This window comes from Anopheles maculipalpis, chromosome 2RL, assembly GCF_943734695.1.
Source record: "Anopheles maculipalpis chromosome 2RL, idAnoMacuDA_375_x, whole genome shotgun sequence".
NCBI lineage: Eukaryota > Metazoa > Arthropoda > Insecta > Diptera > Culicidae > Anopheles > Anopheles maculipalpis.
This window is the reverse complement of record NC_064871.1, coordinates 89,191,128-89,211,288: the sequence shown is the minus strand read 5'-3', so window position 1 is coordinate 89,211,288 and position 20,161 is coordinate 89,191,128. Positions and strand designations below refer to the sequence as shown.

The window sequence follows — 20,161 nt, the reverse complement described above, 5'->3', positions numbered from 1 at the left end:
AACAGTTGATTAACCAGCATGTCTGTTCTTAGCAGCAAACGCACGCAACGTTGCACCGCCTCCCTACAAACGGCACTCAGAACAGACATATATCAGCGGCAAACATACGCACTGACAGCCACCGTAGTAGCGCTCCGGCAAGATTGACGTGGTTGCGACGGTCATCACTTTTTCGTCATTCCCAGCATATCAAGCAAATTATCAGTGAAATTGTTTTGCAAAATAGCTCGCCCCCGCCAACATTTGGACGGTAGGAAAGAATAACAGAAATCAATTATTGAAAGGACCGTTCTTGGCGAGCAGGGAAGGGAAAACGTTCCTTACCAGCGGAAGAAAAAAAACACATCGCGCTATGTAACAACAGCTCGCCAGCTCGCAAACTCGCAAGTGGTCGTGAAGAAGGCAGCCTCTGGGTGTACGGATATTTTTTTTTCCTGTCTCACACCCCTCCGAATACCGACATTTAATCAGCTTCGGAACATTTATTTTTGCGCCCCCCACCGCTCCGATCTCGTGGTTTGTGTTACATACCTGTTTTGATAGTAGAAAAGGGCCGATTGATAATTGTGCCTCGTAGCCCCTTTTGTTGTGATCTGTTCTTTTCGTTCTGATTTTAACTGAGACTGCTGGATTTGGATTTCTGAGACGTTTTACAATCTTCGTTCTCGAATCTACACAATTTACAACACTTTGTGCCGTGTGTGCAGGTAAGTTTGAGGTGAAATTAATCCATCGGATACATAAATTCATTCATTCCCTTTTTTTCGTTTGCTCTGTCGGATTTCAGATCGCTTTCGGTAGGGACACCCTTCTCGAAACGTCACAAAACATAATTGGATTACAGTGGCACGATACAGTGGGTTGGGGAAGCGAGTGGGCCAGTAAATTGAACCAGCAGCATTGCATGGTTATTTATGCCACCGTGCACTACCACTGTAGGTCGAATTGAATTTTCTCCTTGACGTGGTCAAGCAGCAGCAACATTGGCGTGGTCGGTAGCTTTACACTAACGGCCACACGGTGTATCATCACGCAAGATGATGAACGAAGAATCTTCATCGCCCGCTAGCAGTAATGTGGTAGCACAATTCTTTAAGCGATTAGGACAGGTAAGAAATGGCGATGCGATGCGCTTCGTAGTCACTGCCGTCAGTGCTTTACCCTGCAACCCCTTTTTCCGCTGGTATCTCCGTTACAGATTTATCAGCTTCAGCTGGACAAATGGACACCGCACACGAAGGTACGGTGGGCGGCCGCCCTCGGCTTGATCGGTCTCTTTCTCCTGCGGGTATTCACCAAACAGGGCTGGTACATTGTAACGTACGCGCTCGGCATTTATCATCTAAATCTATTTATCGCTTTCCTGACGCCGAAAATCGATCCGGCATTCGATTTGGACGGTAAGGCATCGGGTGACCCATTTTTTACTGTTTAGTAGCGCAATTTTAACATTTCTTTCCCCCGGCGCACACCGCAGATGACCAAGGTCCCGAGCTGCCGACGAAGGCAAACGAAGAGTTTCGACCATTCATCCGGCGGTTACCGGAGTTTAAGTTTTGGTACGCCATCAGCAAAAGTACGGTGATCGGTATCATCTGTACGTTTTTCGACATGTTCGATGTGCCGGTCTTTTGGCCAATACTGGTGCTTTACTTCATCACGCTGTTCTGCATTACGATGAAGCGGCAGATAAAGGTAGGTTGGGGGTAATATTACGCATTTTTTGCTTCTTCTTTGAGGGTGTTGACTCAGTTGTTGTAACGATTTGATCACAAAGTAATTGATAGAATGTTTTCTATGAGAAGAACGGCCTCGGGTTTCCCCAGTCTTTAAATTAGTCCCTTGACTGTTCCAAAGCAAGTGATAACGCACTTAGATTTTATCAACTCTTAAAATACATTATAAAAAATACATAATTCAGCTCGTTGTATCCCTCGGAGATAGAACTATCGAATGAAAAATCCCCTAAAAATATTATTTAAAAATGCAACCGCCATCAACAGGCTTAACCTTATGCTCCAATACTAAATTCGTCCATGTTCTCCCTCTCGTTTTTCAGCATATGATTAAATACCGATACCTGCCGTTCACCCATAGTAAGCCCCGCTATCAACCGGTAGCGACGGAAAAGTGACAATTAAAAGCACAAACTCTACCAGCATCCTCGTCCACGTCCTCGCTAGCGTCGGTGTCCGGCGTTGGTGGTGTGTCACCGGTTCCAACCGCCAGTACCGCCGCGTCCGTCGGTGCACAGGCCACCGTTCTGGCGGGTGTCCATCCATCAGCGGTGGGAGGACTACTACCGACTGCTGCTACGGTGTCCACCGTGTAAAGCAATTGGGGACAGAAAATGGGAATTCAAAATGAAGAAGAAAAGCGCAAACCGTCGTGTGTCGTGCGGCCCGTGTCGTCACAAAGCCTAACTACCTAATTCATCCGTAAGCAAATTCTTTCTCTCCTTTTTCTCTGCAATACCTAATCCGGAACAAACCACATTAAGTTTGGGGTTTATTTCCGTTCGTTCCGTTTCGTTCATCTGATCTGTTTTGGTATCGAAAAAAATGTCCTGTCTTGTGAGGAAGATTGTCGCGTCGCGTGCATTCGGTTACCGGTTTTTTTTTTAATTCGCTATTCCCAAATACGTCAAGGTAGCTTGCAAAGAACAGCAGCAGTAGAACCAACAGATGGCTGGTATTGATTTGTGCTTACGTCGTAGCAAAAAAAAATGCAAATATGTTGAGTTTAAAGTGGTTTCGTTTGTTTCCGTTTTGTTTTAATGCGATAAAATATCGCTATGCCCCGTTTTTCGACCTTCCCCCCTTCATACAACATACAACAACTTCCTTCCTTTGTTTGCCGTTCTTCTGGTTCAGTTAAACACAAGCCGCAGCAAGGCTTTATTAGGAGGATTTTGTTTTTCTTTTTGCTTAGAATTTTATGATACTATCCACGTGTTGGTATATAGAAAAGAAGATTTTTTTATAAATGAAAATAAGCAACCAAACCAAAAAAGCAGGAAGAATCATTTAAAAAATGGCCAAGCAAACGCGAATACGACCGCGCGTGTAGGTAAAGAATTTAGTAGAAATTCAATTTACTTCTTAGTAAAGGGTGGGTTTTGTAGCGAGTGCAAGTGTAATTATTTGCAATTGTAATTATGGATGCTAAGTTCATTATTAATATTATTAATCGTACCATCGAGTTAAGCATTAGCAGTGGAGCAAGTGAAGTATTCTTTTCCGATCGAAACTAATTATCATTTTATTTTATCCTTTTTGGTCTATCAATCTATTTTCCTACCAAAACCCAAAATAGCCATATTTTTTATAAGCAAAAAAACATCTTTTTATTTACACTATTCCACCCGGTATGGTATTTTCTCGGTTACACCTTTCCCAGTATACATAATACACAACTTAGTATCATGTTCCGTAGTTTTGTTCTTTAGTTTGAATGTGAGTTTAATTTTAAGTTTTGTGTATCCCGATTTAGTTGTTTTCCGAACATCGAATAAATTTGGGCGCGCCCTAAAGCTGTTAAATTCCCAAGATGGATCGTTTACACCAAACACTAACCGTACAGCAGCAGTCGAACATCATCGGGCCAGTCTTTGTACGTTGCTGGACTTTTTAAGTGAGCAACTGCTTTGTTGTGTACTTCTTGCTGAGTAGAGAAGGATCCCAATTAGTTCCTATGAAATGATTGAATGCTAGTTTTAGATAAGCAAGTGTGCTTGGGAGCAGAAGACACTAGTGTGGTACACTGAGTACAGATGAGAATTGCAATCTTATCGTGATAAAAGAAGGCCCACAGACTTGTATTACGATAAAACGACGCCTCGTTGACCTTTATTTCAATGACCACTTACCCGTTTTGCCTATTTATTTTGCCATAACATTTAATATAATGAAGTAGACATCTTGAAACTTTTGGAATGGATAGAAAAACATGTTTTTCATCACAGCAAAAAACACAGATTTTTTGGTATTTTTTAAAATATATTTTTAATTTTGGTTTTCAATTTATATCCCTATTTTCAATAACCATCTCCCGGGTAGGTGGTTACATAGAAGTAACGGTGTATATTATTATTTTTATATCGAAACAAAGGTTAATAGAGATAACAGACCGCAACAAACCGTCGTTTGAGGGTGTGAGTGTATTGGAGTGGTTTCACTAGTTGAATTCTAACAACATTTTATTTTAAATAATCCTCATCCTCTAGTTAACATGATTTTTCCTTTTTTGAAACGAATTAAACCTCAAACGTTAGGTCTTTGTCACACGCATCACGGTCACGCAGACGCAGATAAGAAGCGATAGGGAGGACGTGTTTGCTTACTACAATCACCGATCTTGTAATGCTCTTTGCGGTCGGGTCTACCCATTCACATCATTCCTGACTCATCCATCTTCATCATCCTTCCCTTCAAAAGTGGACAGATTTTTGTAAGCAATTGTAGTAGACTCGTAGAACGAACCGAGTGGGGGAAAATGGACATAAGGTCGTCTTTTTGCGGATCGGGAGGATGCAGGCTTAGGAGGGATGCATGCAAAAAGAGAGAAAACACACACACGTATAACCAAGTAATAAAACAACAAATCTACCAATGAATACGAAGAATCCCACTGAGTGCAAGAAGTAATTACAGGAGGCCAACTTTAAACGGTGCCTTCTTTATTGGTCGCCTTTTCCGTCTCCAAAAAACAGTCTCACTTTAGTAACAATTTCATCCAACGCTTGCACAGCCGGACTGTTCGGGAACTCGGTGATGAAATCTTTACCCTCATCACAGCACTTCGTCAACCGTGGATCGAGTGGGAGTTTCCCCAGGTACGGTACTTCCATTTCCGTGCACATCTGTTCGGCGCCCCCACCAGTTCGGGCGGGGAAAATTCGCGTTTTCGTTGTGCATTTTGGGCACACGAAGGCGGTCATATTCTCAACAACACCCACCACCGGTATGGCCAGTTTTTTGCAGAAAGAAATTTCCTTCCGTACATCGAGCAATGCAACTTCCTGCGGTGTCGTGACCAAAATTGCTCCCCAGGAACCATCCGTACCCTTGAGAAACGTCGTGGCGGACAGATGTTCATCCGATGTGCCCGGCGGTGTGTCCAGCAGCAGATAGTCCAGCTGACCCCAGTCCACCTCGGTTAGAAACTGTCGAATCATGCCGTTCTTCTTCGGGCCGCGCCATATGATTGCATCATCCGGACTGCCGAGCAAAAACCCGATCGACATCAGGCTAAGATTGTCCTCAATGTACACCGGTGACCAGCCCGATCCGGATTGATGTACCTGTTCACCCAGCACACCCAGTACGCGCGGTTGCGACGGTCCACATATATCGATATCGAGCACACCAAAGTTCTGCTCCTGGTTGCGATGGGCCATCGCACGGGAAAGTAGTGCCGTTACAGTACTCTTACCTACGCCACCTTTGCCGGACAGGACCAACAGTTTATTGCGTACATCGGCTAACTTTTCCCTCACCAGTGCTATTGCTGGATCGGGTCCTTTTGGACCGGTGGCACACAGTTGTTGATTCGGACATCCGGCACACGCCGATGCTTTCCCAGCATCTTCACTCTGTGTGCCGGGACAGTGCTCTGGTGCATCGCTGGGTACGTTGGCGGATGTTTCGGTAGCACTCATAATTAATATAAGGACGTAATAAGGACGACGCCAACCGGATTAAAACAGCACAAAACAAAAAGTGTATTATTCGGTTAATGGTGCACGCCGCGACTTGATGTAAACAATGCAACAAAACAGCTGACGGCAGCTGTCAAAATGCAGGCGTGTCAAAGTATAGGCTTTTTTCGATGGAAATCTTCTCTACTGCGGAAAGCTCTACCAAGAGCAAGGATATCCTGAAAGCTTCGTTGAGGCTTTTTTAGTCAAAGGATGCATTTTTATATGGGATGTAAAAACTGAAATCAATTTGAAAACTGTCTTCTGCTCAATCTAGCTCAACAGGGAGAGAATCGAAGATGTAAAGTACGAAGCCATCTCCTACGAGATGTTTTGGTGCTTACCAAAGCAACAAGCAAGTTATGATGCAAAATTCCTCCCTTACAGTACCCTCGAATACTCACAGTGCCCTCAGAGCCATCGACATGCTGCTGTCGATGGGAATGTCGAGAGGGGAAAGGTTGCTAGAATGGCGAGCTACATATATGAACTACATGATGATCTCGCTATCTAGCAGTTAGAGTAAGAGTTCCCACATTCACGTGGGTTATCACACTAGTGGATGAGAAACCCCTTACCGGTGAGGACCCCGGTGACCGCAAAATCCGCCCCTAGGTTAATCCACTACTGGGTTATCATGTAAGCTTACCAGTCCGCCGAATCCACAAAAAATCTTCCATCTCGGTGATAAGGGCCCCCAACTACCATTAAGCTTAGGGCCTCCTTGTGTTATACAACCAGCTAGAAGAGCCTGGATATTCGAACCGGGGATCGAATGTAAACCGAAGACCATAGAATCCTCTTAGATGATACCTTGAGCTGGAATAAATTGTCACCAGGGGCAAACCCTTCGTCGCCCTGCTGAAGCATTTCGCTAAGATCTAGGAGATCCTCGCTTGCTCGATCTGTAGCTAAAGTTACGCATCTGCAGCTTGGTGACCTACGGCTGTTCGATCCCTAGCCCATCTCTGGAGTTAATCCAGAGGAAATTCCATTGACAATCGGATCCCGACTCCACGATCGGTAAGTCCCGGAGAGAACGCTCAGTGCTAGGAGAATACCTAATGTATTAGTTCTTGTATTCGTTGGTGCCCAAATCGTCACCAGTTCTTTGTGTTTGAACTTTAAGCCTCATCAAGAGGGTCTAATGGTTCGATGAAATTGGATGAATTAACGAAATTAACAAATTACTTATCCAGGATATTGACCGCTAGACCGTGAGCGGTATCAAGGACGTTTTAGCAGACCAAAACAGCGAAACAGTTCTAAAAGGATGTTGTCCATTCCCGGTTATAGTGCAGGATCAACGGCTAGTATGGCTAGTATACGACACAGGCCAAAGCTTCAAGAGCATGGCGCTTTACGCCCAAAAATTAGTGCGTTTTTTCCCCATGAAACCTATTATTTGATGGCCAAAGCTGAATAAGCGTTTTATATTTTTTTCGCAGTTCAGATATTAGTGGTTAAAACCTTGAAAAAAATATTGCACATATTTCAAACAAAATGTTATTCAATAAAATGTTCAATACAGTAATAATGGACGCAGATAAGATAAGCAAAAACCCTTCCATTGCTGAACAATAGTAGCGTCTTGCGAAGATGTCACGAAAAGCAAAAAGCCATTGACTAGTATCACAAATCACAGCGCAAGCCGCTGCCACTGTATCACAATCGTTCAAACCGTCGGCACAATTTTATTATCATTCATGCGTACCACCGGAGTAAATGTACCATAAATTATGCATTCAGCAGCTCTTGGTTCGGAAAATCCGCAGTCCGGCAGTCCTTCAGTACTATCCCAAACATACGCGCACATACACACTCCTAGCCCTTATTATGGTAAGGCCAACAAGGAAAGCAGACAAATGACTAAAACAAGATTACTTCAGAAGGAAGAAAAAAGAAACGGACAACAACCAGCAAATCAAGCAAATAGTAAAATATGCTCACTGTCAACAGTGAACGAAATAAATTGACTAATGAGCATTAAGGGCACTATCACAATAAAAAAAAAACAGCCAAACAGGGACAAAACAGAGGGAGGGAAATTGACTCGTTTGCGAGGAAAATGTGGTCCAGCTTTTTTTTCTCTTTCCTCTCTTTTTGCACTACCAAGAAAACTATGAGGGCGTGTAAAAAGAACTTACCCAAAAAATCAATTCACTCAATTGCTTTGAATGGAGTTTTTTTTTTGTTGGCCTTGTGTGCAAAAAAATGGGGTGACCAGCAAGGGTGAAATAATTGAGTGAAGGGTGAAGGTGTTTTGTAACAAACAAATACATAGCATTAGGTCAGAATTACTAGCTTTTTTAAAGGAAACAATATTGTATTATAAAAATTTTTTACTAAGAGTGCAAAGAACTCTCCTGCACATCTTCCTCAACGTGACCACGATATTACAGCCATAAGGAATCCATCATCCCGATCGCTATCGTTCGCTATTGTGCGTCGATGACCCCGATGATGCTTAAGTGCTTGTCCGTCCCTTGCAGGCAGGAACGGATCTCACCGGCGACATATTAGTATGTGTTGACCAAATAGACCGGAAAGAGGTGATTGCTGCTCATCGGTACATCGGTGTCCGATGTAGCGCTCAACATTCAGCATGATCAGCGTCTCCTATGTCCGTATGTTCCTCTTTTTTATGTCCCCCAGTTGTGTTTTTTTTTCTCTTGCACTTCTTTTGGCGCGTCCTTCAATGTTCTGCACGTGAACGCACCCAATCACCCGGTCAACGATAAATTCCAGTCCAGCAACATATCTGGCCCGGGCTTCGACAGCCGCTGACAAAGGCACTTTAGATCGTACACATCGGTCCGGTTTTGCTCCGGTGATGGCCCATAAATTACGATCCCCCGTTTCATTGACGGTCTAATCATGTGAGCGGTTCCATCCTGTGTGCCGGTTGTTGCGTTGGCCAGGCGGTTATGGTCGAACGGTCGTTTGATTGTCGTTTTGTATCTGCGTTTTTTTGCTGGGGTTTTTTTTCGGGTTTCCTTCAACGGTAAGCATTGTTATGGTTTATATCTAGTAGAAACGATTATTGCCAATGTTTGTCTGTATCGTTCTATCGTTAAGAAGATAAGAGATATTAAGCAGCATAAAGCGGTGGAAGTCAATGAGAAGAGTAAAGGGATAACGGAAGAAGAACTTTGTAGGTAATGAAAATTTGTCAAAAAATTAGCAAAAACATCCTGAACATCTCAATATTCCAAGGAATGAAAGAATAAACTTATAATGAGAGAAAAAAAGCAAAAAATATGTTTTTCTCAAGAAAAATGTTTAGATTGATTAATTAGCTGGCGAAACAGAAAAAAGGAATCGACAAAAGATAAAAATGGAAGTAAGAAATGAGCCAACGATTAGTACCTGTTGTATGAATAAAAGAACGAAAGAATAGAAGGAGGAGAAAAGAATAGAAGAATACCTTAATATAAGAAAAATAAATATAAAAATAAGAAATCCAACAACTAAAATATATCCCAATACAGGAATAGTAAACTAGTGCTTAATTTCTTGTTCTTAATAATCCAATGAATAGAAGAGCAAAATGAACAATAAACGAAACATATGAATACAACCAACTAAAACGTAAAAAGAATATAAAAATGAAAACACACATGAAAACTTAAATTGAACAAAACAATACATTGTAAACTGATGGCGATGTGTAACTGATAACACATGAAATAATAAAGCAACAAAAAAGGGTAAAAATTTAACATGAAAATGTTATAAAATAAATACGACTGAATGGAATAGAATAAATGAGAAAAATGGAAAAAAATAATGTAAAAAAACAACAAAGTAAAACAATGTAAAAATAATTGCAAGCATAGAATAAGCAACCGACATGAGTAATAAAATTTGCTAAAGAGAGGAAAAATAAATATGAAAACACCAATAAACTAATAAATTTTTATATAAAATAAAATGGTTTATTAACTAGACACAAACACTAAACAAAGCAGAAGGGAAAATGTTTAGATTAAAACTCAACTGGAAAGAAAATGAATATGAAAATCGTCTCAAATCTATTCGACGAATACTTATAACGTTTAAAATACGAAAATTAGTATACTACAAACTGAAATATAATACAAAATTTCGGACTTTTTATACTTCTCACTTCACTTTACTTCCGCTCACAAGAATAAAGCACATTGTTCTGCCGAACTAGGTACGACAAGACACCAGACAAATCTGTCTCAGAAGTGGACAGCAGCAGAAGTTAATGTCGGTGACGCGTGCCATCCATAACGCAAACAGCTACACCGTTGGTTGTTCCGGCTGTCCATTGAACCGCTTTGTGTCACCCAAAATACTGTTCGGTTCGGTTCGTTCAAACACATCCAACGTCATGCAGATTGCATACTTTTGTTCGTTGTTTTTTTTTTCGATTCTCACTTTTGATTGTGTATTTTGTGATCGCACACTTGTTTGCCCTTCGGTGTTGCCGTACTGTTTGTTTCGCTTGTTTATCCCGAACCTGGTCAAAACCATCCCTTGACCTCGCGTGGAAAAAACAAACAATAACCAAAAAAAAAAAGATAGACGAGTCGCTCCTCTCTTCCCTGGTCTGTGTGTTTGAGGTACATTAGGAAAATTGGTTTGTTTTAACTCGCCTTAACACGCGTCGGTCGCGAACCGGTGCCGATGTTTGATCGCGATCAAATTGCGATAGTAGTCGAAAAGCGGCGAATGGGGGAGAACAAAATGTAGTCCTGTCGATGGCCCACCCAGCTTCTCCGGCTGCTCGGTGTGCCGTGTGACAGTAAATATTGACCTGCTTTACGAGGCAACAAATTGATTTCGTCTGTTGTCCTGCTGTATTTTTGTTTTGTTTTAGGGGATGAAATGGGAACTTATTTTTTAAGAGCAGCGATAAAACATATGTCTCGTGGAAATTGATTTCGATGACACTTTGTGTGCTTGGAAAGGCGTGAGAAATTTTTGGCCAGCGAAATGGAATAAAATATGAACGATAAACAGGTATGAAAGGCACAATTTATCCCTCTCAGTATGAGCCATGATGAGTTGTCATAAAATTGTTTGGTACGCGTTGTAAATATTCGATTGTGGGAAAACAATCTGACCGTTTCGGGTCAATTGTTAGCTTCCAAACGGTTCATCATGTTGATAGTAGGGGTCTGAAGTTAGTATATTTGCTGTACTCGAACAACTCATAATACATCTTTTCATTCGAGTCCCACCAAATTACACACTCTGTGGAAATGGACTGGCGGTTAGTTCTGTATTGACCATCGTTTAAATGTTGAGTGATGCAACGACTGCTAACATCTCGGTTAATTTCTGTTACTTCTGTAATTTTGTCGACATTTTTGGCCCTTAAGTGGGTTCCATTATTATGAACCTGTTGCTGCAGGTTTACTGCAGAAGTCCTCGATGCAGCTCCCTTTCCAACGCCTCAATCTTTCTTACCAAAAATTGGTTGACAATTTTTCTATTAAGTTTTACTGTGCAACTCCAGATTCGTATCTATAAGTTTGTTTTAGGTTGTTTTTTTTTTATCAAGTTTTTTGCCTGAAAAGTTGAAGTATTTAAACATTATTTAGTGTAAAGACCTTTGAATGAATTTTTTGCTTTTTATTCCTTAATAAAAACACAGGTAAAACACGTTGCCATGTTTTTAAATGTTGTATAATATCTTCTTACATTCATTTATTTGTTTTATTTATATATAAATAATTATGATGCTACAATGCCGTATTGTCAACCGATAGTTAGTTTGTTGAATATTTGTTTAACTGCTGCGTTTTCGAATACATGTTATAAATTTCATTGACATTGGTTTCCTATCTTTAGCTTAAAACAATAATTATAAGCTTAATTTGCGGTGGACATTATTCTAATTCTTTCTAAAGCGAATTAATGAAGTATACCGTAGAGAGAGATTGACAAAAAAACCCGACAATTATTTTTGTGTAATCTGTTATATCCTTAATCCTATCTAATGCCTACTTTATCTTATATTATCCTATTTTTATTTTGCTTCCTAATTCCAACCCTGGGCGTTCGGGATAATTTTGACAGTCACCTACGGAGAAAGAAAAAAATTGTTTTATGGCAAAATTAATCATCGGGGAATTTTTTTGTTTTAGAAATAGTAGCTTACCACGTATTTTATTCATTTTATTCAAAATATCCGCCCTCGGCTTCTATTACGGCCTCCACCCGTCTTCGGAACTGGGAACAAGCCCTGGCGACAGTTTCGCGGGGTAAGACCGCGAAAACTAACCTGATTTTCACCATCAGCTCCGCCTTGGTGTTGCTGGAGGTTCTGTTGGTGTCCCGTTCCACCGCGCCCCACACGAAATACCGTAGCAAAAAGTTTGGCAAAGTTCATTTATATATTTCGTATGTGTTTAATGATTTATTTTTGCTACATTTACTGGACTTCTAAACACATTTTTCTCTGCATTTTTTAGAGTTACTGATAGAATTAGTAAAATTTTTGGCAAGTAAAATTTGTGTCTATATCTTTTTTGGTCATTTAACCATTACAAACCATTACCAAGCATTTTGTTCAATCAATTTTAGTTGAATATTATTTTTAAACAACGAGACATCGATGCTGCAGTAAAATTATTCACAGTATGGATGGAAAGTTTTGAACTTAGCTAATATTATTCAAATTCAAATTATGGTTTTATATTCTAGATAATTATTTTCTTATATTAGACAAAAATAACTCCATGTTTTGTAACATAACTACGAACAAGCGTTTCGAGTTCAGGGTGCATTTTATCGGCATATTTCAAACATATTTACAAAGCAGAAATATTTGAGAAAGCTTAAAAAAAACTCTGGATCCCCTGCAAGCCTTATAGCCCCCAACTAGAGTGACTGAATGAAAAACTTTTCCCAAAAGAAAATACTTCATGTATCGATTTATTTATTTTCTGTTGCAAATTTTGTTTCCAACTAACCTGGAGCTTGAAGCTCTCTTATACTGTGGATATTACGATATTCCCCTCAGGCCGAAAGTAAAAGTGAAACGTCCCAAAAATGGCTGACTTCCTTCCGGTTCCATTTGCTCCAACACAAGCTCCCTAACTACCCTTAGCTCCGAGGGTGGTTTGCCGAGTGGTTTTATACAAACATCAACAAAAAAAAAAAACCGCCCAGCCAAAGCCAGCCAGCCATTTTCTTTTCCACCATCGCACCGAAAGACACTCCGTAGCACCTGCCGTCTTGCTTTCCCGGCCACCTTTGGAGTGGCCACCTTTTCAACAGCTCAAGCATCCTTTCACTCTATTATCGTTGGTGCGTTGTGTTCGTCGTCTACGTTTCTTTCCTGCTTTTAGAGGGACTTGCATCCTTCTTCCATCCTGGCCACAGTTTTCGTTTCGGAGAAGACAGCGAGATTGGGATGTAGGGTGTGTGTGTGTGTGTGCGTGTACACATGCAGCCATCGTCGTTCGGGGATTATTTATATATTCATTTTGTGGTTTTGATGAAAATACACACCTCCATTCCATGCCGTCCGCTTTGGCTACAGAGGGGGCTCTTCTGGTGCGAAAGGGATTTGCTACAAATTTAATAAAGTTGTTACGAACGCTGGTAGTGGATGGTTGGATTTGGGAAGGGAGTGTGAAGGACGGGCCGCCCGAAGGCTAATAGTGTGCGTTACCACCCCGTGAACCATCGGGGGTGAGTTTGATACAACAACGCCCCTGACACGGACACGGAGTTTTCGCTGCCAAGTAGAGCCGAGATTGTTGGTCGAGATGGCGAAGACAATTTTTCGGAGGGTTAGAACTGAACGAAACTATTATTTACAGTGCAGGTATAATTATGAAACTATTTTTTTAATTTACTTGAATGTGTTTTGAAGCAAATATTTTATGATAAATTACTATATCCTTTCAAGCAATACGGCCTGGCCGTCCTTTATCAATTAAAAAAAAAAAGAACTATATCCTTTCAATTTCCCCAACAAATTTTTAAAATCAGTTTCAGCCCCTTTTCTCCTCTGCAACTTATAATTTTGGTACGCACTGTACCTCATTCTTCTAGCTTTAGACCTTTAGCCGATTTATATTCCACGCAGCTAAATACACAGAAGGTGATGGTGGATGGACACAGATTTCTGGCGTGAGCGAACGAACGTCCAACGGGAACGAACGGTTGGCTGGTGTCAATTAATTATCAACAAGCAGATCATTTACACGTGTTAGCGTGTTAATTAAGTGATAAACTAGAGCGAGATAAATCTTGCCTGCCACCGGTGGAAGAATTTGGTTTTTCGGGGGCGCAGGCCGTCATGTGAGCCGTCGCATTATGGCATACGAAATGAGCTTCGGTGTTTTCTCGCCCACTAAGGATTTCTTTCTCATTTGCCTTCTTTCATAGCATGGCTGAGCGCATCACAAAGGTTCCATTGCGAATGATGATTTCTATTGGTGAGGTTTTTGGTTTTTATCATCCAAATCAAATGAGTGTAAATGGTGCTTTATGCAGCCTATAAACGTGTGCATAAGTTGATGAAAAGATGACCGATAAGTATAATGCTTTAGGTGCAGGTTTTAGCTACAGGAGTTTTCTATCACTTTTTTGTCCCACAAATTATTCTTAAGCAGCAAAGAAGATCTTAACTCGTTATTTACCTTTAATTATGTAAAAGTTGTAATAAAAAAAATTGATCATTAAAATACGATCACGATGAAAATAAAAAGAGATCAATTTTAAATTTCATCCTTCGAACCGGATTTGAACCAGTGACCTATGGATTTCTCTCTGTTGCTTTTCACTCTCTACAGTCCACCGCTCTACCAACTGAGCTATCGAAGGTTACTTGAAGAGAGAGGTAAAATTGGAGACAAGGTTTCGCCCCTTTCTAAGTATTTTCTTAATTATATATTTTGTACATATAGAGATACTACTATTCCTTAACCTTGTTATCGTTGTAGAACTTATTCGGATAATTCCCTTAAAATATTAACACATTTAAACATATTCAATGGAAACTGTACTGGGTTTGCACAAATAAAAACCTAATGGGTTAATGGAATAATTGTTTCCAATTTAAATATCCAATCGAAAAACAATTTTTGCACAATTATAAGAGATCTCTATATTTTCAGCCTTTTTCTAAAAATTTCGGAGATAAAATAGATTCATCTAGTCAAAATCTAGTCTCTAAGACTCAAAGCCTCTATGAATAAACGAAAAAAAGAGGTTTTTTACAGGAAGCAATGGAATACTTATTTCCATTAGAGTCCTTTGGACCATTTTTATGTATTGTGGATATGAGCTTTATAGAGAAATATTCCAAATTTCTATTCCAAGGCCCTCCTGTGTGTCAGAAGCTTATCAAAGGATCCGAGCATTCGGCACAAAACCTCGGTTTGAAGATTAACGAGACAAAAACCAAGTTACTGATTTACAATGGGGTGAAATACTGATAACAATGTTAGAAACTGTGGAACAACTTCTTCTGGAATACTATAGTTCAAGTACTAACATAATTTTTTGAATCGTTAGACTATGTTCAAAACTGAGGAAACCCTCTTAGCCGTGTTCGAGAGGAATACTCAGAAAATATTTTGGCCCCGCTTGTGTGGAAGGAAAATGGAGAAGTCGCTACGATGGCTAGCTCCTTATGCTGTTCGGTGATCCCACCATCAAATAGAGAGCTAGTTGGTAATGTCACGAGAATGGCACCGGACGACCTAGTCCACAAAAGTCCTTTTCGCCCGTTCCTATGGACAGAGTAGGCGTGGTAGACGAGGCCGGAATAGGTACCATTGAATTCTCATTTGTGAAGCTTTGCAAACATACAGCGAAATTTTGCATTTATTCGGAGAACATTTGTATTTTCTTTTTCTTAAACACAAATTTCTTTTTATAATTTCTTTCGTTACTTTTCAAGGTTTTTATTATTATTTTTCTACTTCTCCTTGTAAGCGTGCACATTATACACACACACAGTGGGAAGAAACCAATTTCGAAAGAAAAAAAAACAGTGTCCAAAACAATGTAATTGTGAATAAAAAAGCACACAAAAACACTCTAATAGGATCAATTTGCGGCTTATCAACTGTATTTGTTTTCGTTTGCCAGTGATGGTCTTGTTTCGGTTAGATTGATGTAACAGTGCAGGGAAAGGGAATGAACAAAAGACATTTAAAAACAACACACACGAAGAGTAAAAAAGGTACAAAGATAGAAAATAAAAACCAATCAACCGGTGTTAAAGTTTCCTCCATCGGGGGAAAAGAAAAAAAACAGAACCAAACCGATCTTCTCCTTGGTCCACCTTGGTTTCGGTCGTCTGTTTTTGTCACTTGGAATTATTTTTCTATTCTGCACGGAGTTTTCGGGCCGATTTTTCTTACCTTTTTTTTCGTGGCGATTCTTTTGATACGATCGGGACCAATCGGCGTGCGGTCACCGGTGTGTCGGTGTGTTTGCGTTTGGGAAATTCGATCCGATAATTGCACTGTGTTTTGTTTTTTTTTTGTTTTTGCTATTCCGATCCATCCGTAAGGTTTGTCTCCCTTTCGGGCCATCAAAACCACACACACACACACACACCCATTCAGGCTAATCGTTGCGAGACGACCAGTCGAAGGATGATGAAGGGGTCATGTAATAAAGGATCAGTGGCTTCTTAGCAGCGGATTTAGCCAAGAGACTCCGGGAGAAGCTTAACAGGACCAGCACAGGACCAAATAATCGTTCGGTGGCAATTTTCGTTTTCGTGTGGTAAGCGGCATTGTTTTACTACAGCTTGTTGTTTGCAGTACTGTAATGTTTAAAGCAGAATTGCCACCGATCGGCCAATTGGATCGGAAGAAACGGAAGCAATAAATCGGGTTTCTTGTTTTGTTATTAGCAGCCTATTACCGTAAGCTGTTATAATCGGTAATAATCGTAGATTTTCTGTGGTTTCTCTCTGCCCCTTGGTCTCAGTGTTTGGTTAATTATTTAGCACAGTGTGTGGACGGCAAGGGGTGCCGTCCCTTCGGGGATAAGGAAAGATAATTTGCTTATCGCTTTTTGGGCCCATGGAGCAGTTAGTCAAAAAGTCCTGCTCAAAAGCTCGGTATTAGATAGCGATCAGTGAGCATGAATGGTTAAAGACTTTTTCAGTTTCCAACGGGGAAGCTGTGAAGAGAAAAGATAATCGTTAAGATAGTTTTGAAATAATGTTTAAGAAAATTGATGCAAAACGAGACGCAAATGGAGAACTTGAAACTCTCGAACAAACTTTTTAATAGTACGTTTGATCACCCAAATCTATTTCCTCTGCCAATTTCCGTTACAGCATGTAAGACAATCTTCTCTTGCTTAATATTTCCGCCGATCTCCTCGTGGCCAACGCTTCACTCTAGACGGAAAGGATTTAAGTCAGCTCTTCCTTCACTCAAACCCACGTCAACCGTTTCCGGCTCTCCCGGTTGTTGATGATTGAGAAAACAAATCTAATAAGCATCAAATCTTCACCGAATCGTGCATCGTGCTCCCACCATAAACGTTCTCCACCATTTTGCTTATTGCATTCCAACGTCTTCATCATCCCTTAAGAAGGAGTGGAACCGGAATCCAAAGGCAAAACTTTGACTTTCTCTCCCCCCCAATATACGATCAAACTTGTGCTGCTTGTGAAGATGCCTTCTCTATCTTGTACCACGAGCACGCGTTCCTCCTACTTCTGTTAGCATCTTTCACTAATATGACAGTTAATTTAGAACTTTTTAAATTTGACATGCCGTTCAAGATTAAAGCGAGGCTTGCAGGGGTTTTTGTTTTCATTTTTATTACATTTTTTAATAAAGTTTAGTACAGCAAGAAACACAAAAAGACATAACTCTTCATCAATCACTGCTTTAATGGATGGGCAACTCTTATTGTTCGCCCGTGACAATTGACTTCGCAAGGGGACAAACCCCCCCCCCCCCCCCTCCCTGTGGTTGATCTGGTTGGTGGTGGTGAAAAATTGGTTTTGAAATTAAAATAAATTTCATTACCCATATCCGCCTTTGGGGGAATCATTGGTCTAGTGGGCGTTGCTTACGGACGGTTGCTGGTGGCAACCGTTTGCAACCGCAATCTGGTTGTTTGATTGTGTTGCTTCGATGCTGCGCCTTACCAAAAGGGGGAAGGGTTCGTTGGGCATCGATAAACTCACCCAACCCGGCCACCCCATTGCCCATTAGCACCGATGGGAAACATATTGTTTGCTCGGAGTTTTCCTCCCCCGTGTGGTTTGTACAAATACGACCCGCTTAGCTAGAGCGGAAGGGGGAAGGAATTTTATTACCGCAACACGGTACGTCACTTTGCAGCCACTGTAAAGGTCGCGCGTGTGTGTGTGTGTTGTGGAAAGAAATTGAATTCGTCCGAGCGAACAATTCACAGAACAAATGCCGCTTGTGGAAAATTGTGGACTGTGGGAGGATGTAATGTTGTTTTTGAGGCAAGGAACCGTTTAATAGCATCATTAAAAGGTGTTATGAATGTTTGATCGACTGTGAACCTCGTTTTTCCGGGGGTTTTGATGCGTTTAAACGTGGTGGGAAAAGCGTTAAATATTTAGGGGTTGATTAACACCTCTTTGTAGAGCGAATAAACAAGGGAAATTGTGTGAAAATGTTTTAGAAACTAGTAGAAAAAAAAATTCCAAAAAAGATCAAAATAATCGATCTAAACTCAATCACAAAACATGTCCTGCCATCAGCAGCAAACAAAAGCAAACAGGATTCAATTAACTCACCCACAGTACCCGTATCGGATAAGGATGCTGTCGAGAACGCAGGTCGAGAGAAGACTCAATTTGTTTTTCTTTTTCCCGTTAAACTGACACCATTGCCGTTTCTTAAGCTAAAGCGGAACCGAAGACGAAGGAAAATTTTCCGTCCGGCAGAAAAGTTTGCTATATTGCCCCCTCCTTCAGGCTTGACAATGGACAAGGGATAAACCAGAAAAGTGACACAACAGTAACACAAATTACAACAGAACCTCAGCACAGGAGAATTCTACCCGCAAAACGATAATCGAAAAACAATCTGTACAATGCCTGTTAGAAAGCAATCAAACACAATGTTGGGAATTGGGAATTGCTATTTGTGCGAGGGTGGATTTTTTTCGCACCTTTCCTTTATGAACTTCTATTCGTTGGGAATAGTTTTAGCAAGAAGGATTAGTTTTTACTCCGTTTTTTTTTTTCTTTTAATTCAAGACACGGACGGAGAAATGGTGTGATAGATTTTTATTAAATCCGATTAAATATCGATTATACAGTTTGTTTGGTGTATTTTTCTTCACTGCTGGTATGATTATTAAATATTTGACAATGATTTATTTTAAAACCTTTGTATTAAAACGAATAAATTGAATCTGTTAATATTAAAAACCGATTCCTTCTTGGCTTGTCGACCTTCCAAGGATAGCCGGGAAGCGAAGAGCTTACTAGAATTATTGATACCTCGTAGTTGAATAGTCAGGCTTTACTATGAAAAAACGGGTGTCTAGACGGGATTTGAATTAGCAGACCAAACTGACTGAAATTTTTAAACCAGTGTGTGTCTAAAGAATGTATGCATTAACTCCGTTGCCGACTCGGTCCATAGAGACGGTCCAAGAACCGTTTTAACCTATTGCATGGTTCGGTGTCTTTCTCACGACATGATCGTGACTGAAATTTTCACAGATGAGGATTTTAGTAGCGAATTTAACTGCAATCAAAGCACGTTCTGATGGCTGTTGTTAGTGTAATGTATATTAAAATTGTAATGCTATTTTCGTTATTGATCTCTCATCAAAGATAGGCGAATTTTTAGACGACTTCGAATTCGTCCTACAGCTCAGGACGTAATATCGTCACGTGCAATCCTCACCCTGAGATACCTTTCACCTTAACATCAAAGGACAATCATTTACACAATTTTAAAATATATTTATTTGCTGCTCGTGCCAAAATCGCTATGGAGTGCCATGGAGAAAGTCTAAGCCTATAAAATGTCTAACTCTCCGGTCCGGTGACCTATGCGATATTGACGCCGGTCTTCACAGGGCAATATCTAATATCAAATCCCATCCGGACCGTTCCTTCGAGAGCTGACTATCCAACTATGTCGTACGAAAAAGTTTGGTAAGGCATCTTCTACAGATCCACGATATGCTCAGAGGATAATTTTCTTTTAGGCAAATTAGATATTATGTTATTCCTAGTTCTTTCACAAAAAAAATGTAAAAATGGTCGACAAGAGCTTGACAAGTTTTCCTCTCAAAAACACTTAATCGCCTCTTAAGCCGTTTCTTACCATTCTAATGCTATCTGATTCGATTTTATCTAGACCAACCGAAAACTTCCTGCTATCCATGTCAGCTCAATTTCCTTCCTTGTTCGTTCTGACCAAACAAATGCGGGGTGCGATTGAGAAAATAAACACGCAATTAGAAAACCATTAACTCGGGCTCGGCAAACAGATCGAC

At 40.5% G+C, this 20,161-nt stretch overlaps 4 protein-coding genes and 1 non-coding gene across 5 annotated transcripts in view; 2 read left to right on the top strand and 3 right to left on the bottom strand.

Moving 5' to 3' along the window:
• LOC126568310 (apyrase-like) overlaps positions 1-8,106 on the top strand; it is a gene marked incomplete at its 5' end in the record, with an annotated part of 350,971 nt that extends 342,865 nt beyond the window's left edge. The window contains one exon of the mRNA XM_050224769.1: positions 8,101-8,106. Coding sequence (XP_050080726.1) covers positions 8,101-8,106 — 6 coding nt within the window. The remainder of the gene's footprint in view (positions 1-8,100) is intronic.
• Positions 1-20,161, bottom strand: part of LOC126567906 (atypical protein kinase C) — a 162,340-nt gene that overhangs the window by 132,994 nt on the left and 9,185 nt on the right. The window lies entirely within an intron of this gene.
• LOC126568511 (protein RER1) lies at positions 963-2,226 on the top strand. Its single transcript, XM_050225000.1, has 4 exons — positions 963-1,109; positions 1,199-1,400; positions 1,478-1,695; positions 2,060-2,226. Exons 1-4 carry the CDS (start codon positions 1,038-1,040, stop codon positions 2,132-2,134), a joined length of 567 nt encoding a protein of 188 aa, XP_050080957.1. The 5' UTR covers positions 963-1,037; the 3' UTR covers positions 2,135-2,226.
• Positions 4,679-5,659, bottom strand: LOC126568360 (cytosolic Fe-S cluster assembly factor NUBP1 homolog). Its single transcript, XM_050224824.1, has one exon. The coding sequence runs from the start codon at positions 5,657-5,659 to the stop codon at positions 4,679-4,681; it is 981 nt and encodes a 326-aa protein (XP_050080781.1).
• Trnay-gua (transfer RNA tyrosine (anticodon GUA)) lies at positions 14,417-14,512 on the bottom strand. Its single transcript has 2 exons — positions 14,476-14,512; positions 14,417-14,452 (listed from the first exon to the last, which is right to left on the bottom strand). It is a non-coding gene; the product is annotated as a tRNA-Tyr (tRNA).